The 12,602-nt window shown below is 39.2% G+C and overlaps 1 protein-coding gene across 1 annotated transcript; it reads right to left on the bottom strand.

Annotated features, from left to right (window-relative positions):
* Positions 1-264: 264 nt before the first annotated feature.
* LOC122402059 lies at positions 265-4,902 on the bottom strand. Its single transcript, XM_043404570.1, has 5 exons — positions 4,521-4,902; positions 3,468-3,851; positions 2,303-2,848; positions 877-1,061; positions 265-730 (listed from the first exon to the last, which is right to left on the bottom strand). The coding sequence occupies exons 1-3, from the start codon at positions 4,900-4,902 to the stop codon at positions 2,751-2,753; spliced, it is 864 nt and encodes a 287-aa protein (XP_043260505.1). The 3' UTR covers positions 265-730; positions 877-1,061; positions 2,303-2,750.
* Between the last annotated feature and the right edge of the window lie 7,700 nt (positions 4,903-12,602).

The following is a 12,602-nucleotide window of genomic DNA, read 5'->3' as shown; positions in this document are numbered from 1 at the left end:
AAGAATATCAATTTCTTAACTGAGGCTTCATTAAAAAGTTATTAAAAAATTAAATTAAAAAATTTCAAATCATTCTGAAAAAATTATTTTTGGTTGCGGGGCTCAATTACAATAATTTTTGGTGAATAGACCTACCCCCGAATTCCTGCGCATTTTCGAGAAAAAAAATTCAATACGGGCGGAACTTTAAACGTTAATAACTTTTTAACGAAGCCTCCATCAACAAATTAGTATTCTTGATTTTCGTCTTATTTTGGCCTCTAGTATCTCCCATTGAAATTTTTTCCCAGTGGTGGCCGAACACTCTGTATATTTAATCTTTTGGAAAATACGTAAAAAAACAACACAGAAAATTGGTCGTTTTCTAGGAGTAAATATTTTGATAACCAAAAATCTTTTGCAAGGTTATCGATATTTTTTTAATGGAATGATATATGTATTTTCATCAAAGTTGGGCAAAATTTAATATGATTGGATTTGTTACGATATAAATACATATTATCAGACTGTTACTACACTATAAACATATGGTACTTACTGTCTAAGTACGATCACAATCATAAGTTTTTAAAGCGTGTAATATTTGTTTAATTATCATGTAATTGTCATGTGAGTACAATGCAATTACAGTGTGATTACATGTAACTGTATCATGACAAATGTAACCTAATTACATTTTGTTCAATTCTGATTTGTATTAATGCAGTCACGTAGCTCATGAAAATATCTTCTGTAATAAATTACATGTGGAAATTATACAAATGTATTACTATTATTAGGATTTATAAATTTTGTGTAATATCTATTAAAAGTTCATAGTCGGCTATCAAAAATTCTTCCTGCCTAAGCTTGTTATTCAAAATGGTTACTGCATACCTTTGATTAGGGTCTTTTTATAAAATCCTGTTCTCCACAGCTGATGGCCTAAGGAAACAGGTCTTCGCGATACGTAGAGTCCGCCCAAATTTTCTAACTCCAAATCCATTGATCCATTCATGAATCCAATTTTCAAAGGACATCAGAGGGAGTGGTTTGTTTCGATTAGAATGCCAGAACTGGAACTTGCGAATTTGAACATTTCAGTGAGTCACTGTAATGTGGAAACCCCTATTTAGGTATTAATAGTACACAAATTATTATGAATATTCCAGATAAAACTAGTGAAAATTCTTTTTTTACTGTGTTAATGAAACACATCTTTCATATGCAGTAATTGTGAATCATTGGGGACACATTATGGTTTTATATTTAATTTATTATCTTAAATATATCCTTATGTGACACATAGACTGGCCTTCAACCAACTTTGGATTTGTTAAATTAACCTCTTTATTCGACATTATCGTACAAGAACTATTTTATACTGTTATTACCTCCATAGAACGATGTAAGTGTCCGTAAACGCCCATGGAAAACTATTTTAAATAACAAAATATTAAGATTTTAGAATGACCAACAAGATCGTGATTTGAAGTGGTTCAAAAAAATTATTAGGCACATCTAATAAAATCTGTATATAACAAGGAACAACAATTTCATACTATCGAAGAATTAAAAAGGTGCATTCAACAAAATGGGAAACGTTATGCAAAATGAAAGTAATGTTTTTCAATTTACAATTCTTATTCAATATTACAGAATAAAATCTTTGATTTTGGTAATAAATATACTAAAATATGTTAAAATCGCGAAAGCAATATAATAGGTAGCTTTACAAATTTTTAAAAATTATTTACATTTTTAGTAAATTCAATAAATACTATAAGTTACATAAATACAATTATGAGTTGGTTCTGTCTGTTTGTGGCGGAGGGGGTGCAAAGAATGGGGCCGCTTCTCCACCTACTCTTTTACTTCATAATAACACACACACATAAAATATAGATGGTATATAAACCATCTTCAAACAGATGAAAACGTTCGAACATGCGCATCAAAATTGGCCCATCTATATTCGTTTACGATACATGTAACGAATTTGTAACAGAACAGTAAGATATTCTTGCCTATTGGTTAATTGTTTTCAGTAAATTTTTGTTAAATTTACTCCTAGTTGTTCATTTTTCCATTGAACGTTTAAGACAGAGTTGAACGATACTCATATCGCAAGCATTTACTTTTGCTGACATTTTCAATTAATTCTTTCTATAATTTGGTAATTAAATTTTATTTCCAGTAAATTAGTTTTTCATTTTTGAATTCAGCATATGAACTTCATGAAAATTCATGTGTTTATAATGGCCATATTCGTCATATTTTCCTTATTTACAGGTTTGTTAATAGTGTTTTTAACTTAACTTACTTATTAGCGACGATCAGCAATTACTCAGTGCAAAGGAGCTGCGCACGTTGTCCAATCATTTGATCATTTATGTCTTCTATCTTCAAATCAGCGATTAATCGTTAGTCTCTTTGGTTACATGAACCTACTAGGCATACCTCTTCCACCGTGTAAATGGGACACACCTTTTACGTACAATAATTCTAGATCATCGGTGTGATTAGTGCGTTCCATTAGGTGGACACTACGATTCTTTGGAATCGCTAATGACCGATTATCCTAAGTTGATCTCATTACCTTGATAATTTTTCCATCCCGCTTATGCAGAATCTGTTATTGCATTTGATCGATCGTTTTTGCAATCAGATATCAGATTTTTCTCGAACTCGTTACTTCCATTTCCTGAGTACTTCATTCTCGCGTGAACATCCACTCTCATACCAATGATACATGTATTGTTTTTATGCTCTTAATCATCGGGATAATTATTTTCTTCCGTAGATTCATTATTAATTTGACGTTGATAATCTTTTATTTTTTTCTTGTCGCCGGATGTTAACTTCAGGCCTGATGAACAGAACGCGAGTCTTAAAAATAACAGCAACCGACCGGTTATTAATATAAAGGTTGATTCATTTGAATTTGCAAGCGAATGAACCTTGGGAATGACGTTGAATCGAAGAAAATATGAATTTTAACGAATTTCAAATATCAAGATCGTTTACATTTTTCAAACGAAATCTGTATATATGTATATATAGACACGTTTTATTTCTAAATTTTACTATGCTAAGCGTGATTAAACTTTTATTACTATGTTGTTCTATCCCCATTAAAAAAAACTTAAATGGCAAAATTCTTGACATTATTTGACGAAATGTGTATCTCGAAATCTTTCAGTCATGTGGTTTCCTCGATTCCACGTATATTGCAAAATAAATGAATATATGGATTAAGACAGTTCACTGTTTGTATGAACGGGAGGAGGAGGGAGGTGTATCGCGATATCGTGGATGCTTTAATAACTTTTTTTTGTGCTAGTAGTTTGTCAACGTCGAACCGATCTAATTATTTTTGCTATTAAATCATGCCACATTAACCAGTTTGTCGAGTTTGCCATAACCTTTATACGCACTGAAAGAATCATTGTGTTCAAATTAAAAATGAAAAATAGTAATAATATTACCTGCAAGGCATACGTGACTATCGAAGGAACAAATACTCTCACACACGCTGTCTTCTTCAGAATCTTTTTTCACAATTTTCTTCTTTCTAATCTTTTTGCGTCTCAATCTTTTCCGTGTTCCTTTATCGTTGACACTTTTCTTTGTTTCACTTTTCGTTGTTTTTTCCTCTGTACTCTGGTCCTCTGCTTCGCCTTTCGTTACTTCTTCGTCTGTCTTCTGGTCCTCTACTTCGCCTTTCGTTGCTTTTTCGTCTATCTTCTGGTCCTCAGTCTTTTCTTCTTTCGTTTCTTCGTCTCCCTTGGTCTTTTCATCATCTTTCAACGGTTTCTTTGCAACTGGTTTCCTTCTTTTCCGACTTCTTGGTGCCCGTCTTCGTGGCGTTCCTACAGAAACACGCAATAAGAGCAAATATTATCGTTAATGGTATAACATTACGAAACAGTTACTAGTATTGCATACATTCTAGTTATTGCAAGGAATGAGTTTTTACTTGAGTTCACAAACTCAGTACATAATTTATAGATTGTACTCTTATGTTCTCAAACCTCCTGTATCATTATCTTTCCAAAGAAAAGCAAAGAATTAAGGAAAACTAGGAAGTAATTTTTTTCCAACCCCTCAACATCAAGGATCTACTAATGGTATAAACTAATTCTGGTAAATAAGAAATCTATCTAATAATGCCTTTTTCATTTATACATTTAAACGTTTGATTATCTACGTATTTTTATTTCGTGAGCCTGTATAAGCAATAAATATTGTCTTTCTTATTTGTGTTATAAGATTGCACATTAAATAATGGTTTAAACTATGTCGTAAGGAATTTAATTGCAACAGTTGCTTTATCTACTTCGTTATAATTTCATGTAAATATTATAATATACTTTATATAAACGCATTATAAATAAAATTCAAATATGTGTGACAGCTATTTATATTTCTGCAAGCATTGTACTTGAGTTTTGTTTACAATGCTGTCACTGTTATGATGAGGTTAAAGGATCAGTCGAGTAAGAATTGGAATCGAAAAGCTATTTTTCCAAAGAGTTTACTTGTGGTACTCGCAGGATCTAATGCAATGTCCGTTATTGACACGCTATCTTCCAGGCAAGCAGTATGACGTGGATTAAGAAATCGTTCTCTAACTTCTATCGGTGGTCGTATAGTTTTTAACAGTATCTCTGCCAGTGAAATGCGTTTAAGCACGTACGTTGCTCGTGCCCTCGGCTTTCTGATTCTAAATTTCTTTTTGCATTTACGAAAAGTGACTTTCAGTTTAGTTTCCGGTACATTGTTTTCTTCGTTCTCTTCGATGCAATCAGCTATCGAGTCTCTGCGTTTTATTTTCTTCTCTTTCTTGACAGCTTGTTTCGATTTCTTAGATTGTTCTCGCTTCCATTGTCTGTATTTTCGGCATTCTGGTCGATGAAACATATTTTCCAGTGTACGAGTAACAGTATATAAGGCTAATTAAAACATTATGGATGAAAAGGTTTTCAGGTTCCATGGATTAACATTATAATTAAATTTCGGCGTTACTTGTTGCATTTTTATGTCAGATACATATTGAATTTTGAAGATATGTTTTGTTAAGGTTAAAGTTGAACAGTTACATCGCGTCGACTGTATGAATTTTGTTGCAAAGATGAAAAGTGATTTTTATCGTTTGTTTCTCGGGCAAACATCATGCAGGTACCTCTACATGCAAATTAACTCGCATTTCATATCGTATTTTCCATCGTTCCGGTAGGGTTACTAAACCTTCCAAAATTTTAAGTGACCCGAACATGAAAATAATCTTTCCAGAAATGAAAATTCTGTTGTATCTCGATGAAAAGTAATCAGAATAAATAATCTTTACGAGTGGAAAATTTTAAATACAGTTTTAAACGAATATCTTACAAAAAATGTAGGTTAATTGAAAATGTTCTAAGCTCGAACGTTAAATTTAAATTAATTAAAAATACAAAGTAACGTGATAAAATGGATAGAGGAAAATTGCCGGTTGAAATTGATCGGGAAAAGAGACAATTATTTAAAGAGAAACTGATTCAACTCGCGGAATGTGATGAAATCGTTTCTTCCGACACCGTGAATGCTATTGGTCGGGTAACCGAAGATGTGCGAGCGGCCGATGACAATGCTCCGAGTAGCGACGAACTCGACGAAGATCTCGAGGATCAGTACAAAGACTTAAATTTCTTCCTCGAGCTACCAAACGATACGTACTCGTTGACTGAAATCAGACCAGAGCTCCCGACATGTGTTAGATATGGTGTCCGTTCAGGATTGACTCATATCAATATGCCTAAATTTTCACCTTTGTCCAGAGGCCATCAGGTAAACAAAATTCTGTCACGTGTTCTTTAAGACTTTCAAGATTTTTGTCTGTCGCTAAAAGTTATTCGAATGCCCCATCCCGTACAATAGGTTTATCCCATCCCGGACAATAGAATTTAACGTTGATATCATATCATAGCCTTGAGATCTGCTCTTCAAGACATTCCAGAGATAACTTGTTCGCTAGATACATACAAACTGAACTGCACAGAAGCAAGGAGAGTTGGTCGCTTTGTCTATTTCCCACCAGAATACCCCACTTCTAGCTTCTCAGCAGTCACGATACATTGTCGTTCTATTCATGGTTAACATCCTCAGCTTATGGCTACGCCAATGTCGTTTAACATGGTTCTATCCTACTCTGCCTCGACACATTTCATTCGCGTCATTCATCGCGCAACTGCAGTTGTGATAGACTCAGCCAATAATAACAATGCGCATGAGGACAGGGCGTGGCTATTATTCTACGGTCAATCAGCATGACAAGCCAACAAGTCATCTCTCTATGGTACTGACCCAAAGCGCTTGAAAGTAGCAGTTAAGTTCCTTGATTCGGAGATTGACGTTCCCCGATAAGCAAGATGAAACGAACGCTACCCTTTAATATTCTTTACTTCACCAACGCGCAAAGATGCAATCATAGTCTCGTTAGCTGTTATCTATCGTTTCAAATAATAGGGTGGAGCAACAGCTATAGCAGCTTTCGCGACAACAACAGTGTTCAAGTCCCGTTGTTGGAACGAGGCAGTCATCGATCAGATCATCGAGGACGGAGATACGTTCTATTGCGAATCGTACAAGGAAATAAACACCGATGATCGACGTCTACTGTCTATATTGGATCTACAGAGGACGCTCTGCGTTCAGCACAAGCTTACGGTGAACGTCAGTATAGAGGATGCCGCATACGCAGGCACATTTCGTTCCACGGAACCGACGGAATTGCATCTGGTGAAGGCGTTGGATCTGTTCTTCAAACGCAACAACGCTGGGATTTTGTGTTCGTCGGTGCTCTACATAGCGATCTGGAAGGACACGAGGTACTTCAACATATTCGACGGCCAGCCCAGAACGGAAAACTGCGAACCTGCTTCGGACGGAGTCAGTGGAACCGCGAAACTGTTTCTCGTGAAGGATTTGATAGGAGTCCTTTTCATCATTCTCGAAAAGAGCAACGTCCAGAACGAGCCGTTCGTTCTTCACGCGATAGCCATCAGCGGCGTGGAACATTATACTCAGCCGATCGACACAGACGTGACGGAAAGTGCTTATAGCAAACCACTAAGACGGCCAAGTGGTTACAAAGTGCAAGAAAAGTATCGAGCCGTAGTGCAGGGCTCTTATCATATGATGCATCCGTTGGTTCCCGATCTTCTTCGCGGTCGAACTCACATGATCATAGCTCTAGCTGCTCTGGTTTACTCGCGTCTAGTGAACGCTAACAAATGGACGAGCGCTTTGGTCGATCTAATTTTCAATCAGTCCAACATCTACTTCGTCGATCTGGTCCGAGTTCTCGACAAGGATCTCAAAGACGAAGAGTTCGAATTGAAGTTGGACGACGCAATGGGCGACGTCATACTCGGTGTTTACTCCGCAAAAGTGAAGATTCGGACGAACGTCGTTCCCGGTTACGGGCAAAAGAGGGGCAAGCTTAGCTTCGATAGCGGGATACGCGAGTTCTTCGATAGCCAGGTGTGCGGGCTGCTCGAGATAAAAGGGATTTACTACGCCATTTGGAGACACGACGACACGTATTACTTCATGGACCCTTACGCTTGCGACGACGAAGGCTTCAGGTCCGGGACAGCCGAGCTGGACAAGACCGACAAGCCTGGAGAGTCGGCTTGCGTAACAATGAACAGCTCGATCAACCAAGTGATAGAGACCATTATGGAGAACACAGGTAGCAGGGAGAGAGATCCTTTTATAATACACGGTGTTCGTGTTCTCTATGTGAAAACTGGAACCACGCCTGGTGGCCCTTTGGAGAAAGTGATCTATCGGGAGAAAGGCACGAATCGTAGACCCCAAGCGCCACCAGCAGTGTTGCCACCCGCTTGGGAGATTTGGGGGAGGCCCGATACAGACGAAGTTGTCGACATGAAGCCAAGAATACGCCCAGAGATGGATAAAATGCGGGACGTTGCGGTTCAAGCTCCTCCTTTGATGAGAGACGCGGATTCGTACATGATGACGGAAGACGAGCCGACCACCTACGTAATTCTACCGCCTGAAGAAAAGAAGTTACCGGAAGAAGTACCTGGTGAAGAAGAGGAAGAGGAGGAGGACATAACTGCCCTGGAGAAATGGCGGGAAGACGAGGAAGAATTTCTCGGCGAGGAGGAAGAAGAAAGAACCGAAGATGTGGTCGAAGAAAAAGAAGAACCGATGGTAAAGATCGTCAAGGGTTACAAAGTGATAAATCCTCGTCGTTTGATTGTTCAAGGCACCAAGAGCTGCTTGGACGATGGTTTCGAAATACGATCGAGAGGTAAGCAAGGATTGATTGCAGCGCTTGTAGTCCTTGCTTACAGAAGACTGAAGGATCCCAGGCAATGGCGAAACATAGATATCGATCAGTTGATCGACGTTAGTGATAAAACTTACGGTGAGATTATAGAGTGGATTCGCCAAGGTAGTCCTGAAATTGTTGAGAAAAAGGAGATACTGGGAGAGGTAGAAGAAGAAGAGGACATAGAGGAGGGGGAAGAGGAAGAGGAGAAACCGTTGCTGCCAATACCGAGTCACTTGGATTTGACGATGTTGCCGGTTAGATTGAAATTCGGCGAGGATGATGTGTTTTACAAGACGAAGATGAGGATCATTCAGGGAGAGGCTACTCCTCTGGCGAATCTTGCGGAGGCTCTCGAATGCTATTTCAAACGGTATTCCGACTTGGTCTTGGAGAACAAGAGACTGATGTACGGTATTTGGAAAGAGAATGCCTGTTTCTTCCTGTTCAATCCTTATGGTAGCGACGAAGAAGGTTGGCGTCTTCGTAACTATCCAGCTTCGTTCGCTGTGGTGGCTAGTCTGAACGAGCTGGTCGATCTTTTGTACAGCGTGATAGAGTTCAACGATCCAACTTTTATCATACATTTCGTGGCAGTGGACTCGATACAGCCTGGAAAATATGCAGCCGACCCTGACGAAATAGTGGTGCCGGATGACACAACCATCGAACAATTTAAAACGAGATTTCTACCGATCACCGACGACGATTTGAAGATATTGAAGGCTGAATTGGAAGCCGAGAAGAAAGTTGAGGAAGAAGTAGAAGAGGTCGATATAGACGTTATGGATGTCGACGAAGAAGAGGAGGAAGAAGAAGAGGAGGAAGAGGAAGGAAGAAGAGCTCGTGCTAGATTAATGGAAGAAGAAGAGACACCAATAATCGATCCTTTGCTCGAAATTAAGGAACAGGATCAACCTGATGCGCCTTATCGTCTGAATTTAGTTTTGCTTACAGCTGGTTTGAAGATTCCCGAGAAAAGCGAAGAAGAAATGCAGCGTATCCACGAACAAGCGGCTCTTGAAAAATTAAAATACGATCATCCGCCTCCGTACGTCATGCCGTCGAACAAAACCTTGCTGAAACTTCTCGAAGCAAAACGTGCCAAGAGATCCATCCCTTCCTTAGTGTCGAGATTCTCCATCGATTCTAGATTAGACGTGAAAAAGAAAGGCGGCTTCTCGTCGATGCTGTTAGCCAGATCGACTCTGATGATGCCAGAAACAGGGGAAGAAGAGAAACCTTCGAAGAAGATCAAGCTATCTCCAAAGAGATACCTGTACTCGAGACTTCTACCGATTTGTTTGATGCCTCTGAGGGCAATCAATGATTTGTACATTCAACACGACGATCCAAACAAAGCTCTCCGAGAACAGAAAGAGGACGAGGAAGTTCAGAAGAAGCACGCCGAATTAGTTCGCGAAGACGTACCGGAAGTACCCATTGGCGTTCGCATTCGACCAACGTTAATACCGCTCGGACCAATTATTAGAACACCTATACCCGAGAAGAAAGTGATCACTTGTCTTGAAAAGAAGAAACGGAAGTGCATGCTGGCCAAAGCAGACGTGGGTGATTTTCTGACGGAAAAGATTCTTTGCAACACGGAGGATTTGTTGCTGGAACTGTTTTTCCCAGATTTTAAAGTGAAAGATCAGGTTCGTAATATCTCACGAAGTATCGTTGTATCTAGTGTTGCGATGGAAATTAAGAATGAAATGTTTCCATGATAGTTACAATTGAAAGAGAACAACGTAGGTGCTAAAAAGAAGAGTTTGAACAAAGGAGTAGCGGATTCTGAGGTGACGACAATTAAAACGAGAATCTCGAGGCAAAAGAAAAAACGTCCGGGGGAGCAAGTTGGTTTAAAAGTGAGCTCAATAATTTGTAATAAAGTAATAATTAACTTTTTATTTTTATTTCTGTGGATCGAACATTGCAAAGTTCATCTTTTGAGTATCTCATGAAAACCATTTTCCTAACTGCAGCCTAATTATGAATCTATTTTTTTCTCTACCTTTTACATCAATAATTTGTAATCTTTTCGAGGTAAAGAAGAACATTTGATTATAAGAAAAACTTGATATGGAACTAACAATAGAATATGCATGAGCACACCTTTCTCTTTTACGCTACAATTCGTATTATAGTTTCCTAGCTAGCACGTTATTTTCATAATTTCACAGAAATTTCATAATAAGTTGCACGACAAAATCGTAACAATCTCAATAGAAATAAGAATCTTCGAGATACTAATTCTAAATATACTTTGCTGTTACCATCGACAACCCATAAAACATTGAAATTTACATAAGGTACTATAATTTCAGAGAACCGTAAAAGTAGTAGAAAGGCAAATATTTCTTCTCTCGTCGAATCTTTATTTCGTTCTCGTCTGAACTGTTCTCCAACTGTACTGCATTATTTCACCTACAAACAGTATTATAGTAGGAAAAAGAAATTAACGAGCATCGAATGAGATTACCAAAAACAAACAACGTACTATCGTAGTTCACTTTTGTGTGTCGCGATTAAATATTGCAACTCGATAAACATTACGTTAATTTGTACACTGAATGTTAACTAAATAATTGAAATATGTGAATTCTCATTTTCATCCGAAGGTCACCGACGAAGGAATTCGATTGCTCTCTGGTAATTTATGCCTCGAGAACCGTAACCAAAACGAGGCTTGTCATTTCAAGTCCTGCTTATTTTCGGCTTTGTTATGCATTCTGGCGAAGATCAAGTTGGATCCAGATCACTTTTGCACCAGCACGCTGGACCAATTTATCTTTTTCGGGGACAAAATCTATCAACAAACCGGCAAGCTCCGCTACAAACCTCATCGATGGTTCTATCGCATCGAGATTCTCGACACGATTTACAACGTGATCATGAAACAAAATCTTTACGCTGACCCCGAAAGCTCTAAGAACGACGATCTGGAGCTCATAATGGAGACGTTCTTCGAAAAGAACCAGACTGGAATAATCGTGTTCTCCAATTGCTCGTACGCCTTCTGGACTTCAAACGATAGATACTATCTGTTCGATCCTTACGCGTGCGACGAAAACGGAAACGCGAACGAAGAGGGATACTGTTGCCTGATGGAGTTCTGTGATCTGAAATCCATGCTCGAGAAAATCCAAGCTAACGTCGGGGAGAACACGAAGAAACCGTATCGACTGTATACGATATCCATCGCTCATATGGAGTCGAGGAAACGTAGGAAGAAGAGAAGGAAGAAAACGGTCCGTTGCGAAGAGAAACCCGAGCAGGAAGTTCGCGTCGAAGAACCACCAGAAGTAGAGTTATCCAGCGAGTCGTCGGTGTCGTTGATCGAGCTGTCCAATTGGGTAAAAGCGGAGTCGAAGACGAGTCTGTCTTACGACATGACGATCCCTGGTTTCGCTCCCATTAAACATTACGACGCTTCGATGCTCGACGTAATCGTTCTGGAGAACGAAATCACCACCCCGTTATTGGCGCCTTTCAAGAGGATTCCGATAAAACCGACGGAAGATATGGACGAGTTCGAAATAGTGAAATTGTTGGTCAGGAAAAAAACGTACGACAGAAGATACAAAGCGCACACCGCGATCACGACTCCTCTGGATCTTTGCATCATGGCGTGGTCTTTGATCCATGATCCCATCACTTGGTCCGTAAGAACGGTGAGGGGACTGTTCGACGCTGCTCTCGATTACACTTTCGACAGTTTGTTGGCCGCCGAAGATTCGACCGTCAGCGACATGACTGACGGTCTGTTGCCTGAGTTCGAGATAGCCAATTACGTTTTCAGAGTTCTGTTCGTGCCCTTGCATTACGGGAATCTTTACGCTTTGGAAGGCTGGAACCTCTCGATGTCATTACAAAAGATATTTGAGACATCGAGTTACACGGGCGCTATTATAGTTTGCGGCGACGTACACGTGGGCGTCACGAAGAAAGACGAGAACTGTTTCGCTTGGTGGATAGTTAGGGGTACGAAGAACTTACGAATCGTTACTACTACGGACATGAAGGAATTCTTGAGACTGATCGTTAAGGAAATACATCAGCCAGAGGAAGCGATGTTTATGATCAGAGTGATCACAGTGTCCTACGCTCAGAAAGTGGATCCTGACTGTAGCGATACCAAAGGTCTTCACGAGCCTGTGGTACCGAGTACTTCTTTACCGGAAATTCACAAAATGCCAACCGAACCTTACGATCTCGAAGCAATTTTTAGGCCCACGATGCCAGACTCCAAGCCAATCTTTATATGTGGGACCGT

Source organism: Colletes gigas, unplaced genomic scaffold, assembly GCF_013123115.1.
Source record: "Colletes gigas isolate AHSC1104 unplaced genomic scaffold, ASM1312311v1 Colletes_gigas_Sc00032, whole genome shotgun sequence".
NCBI classification, from domain to species: Eukaryota; Metazoa; Arthropoda; class Insecta; order Hymenoptera; family Colletidae; genus Colletes; species Colletes gigas.
The sequence above is the reverse complement of the archived record's forward strand: the minus strand, read 5'-3'. Positions and strand labels throughout refer to the sequence as shown.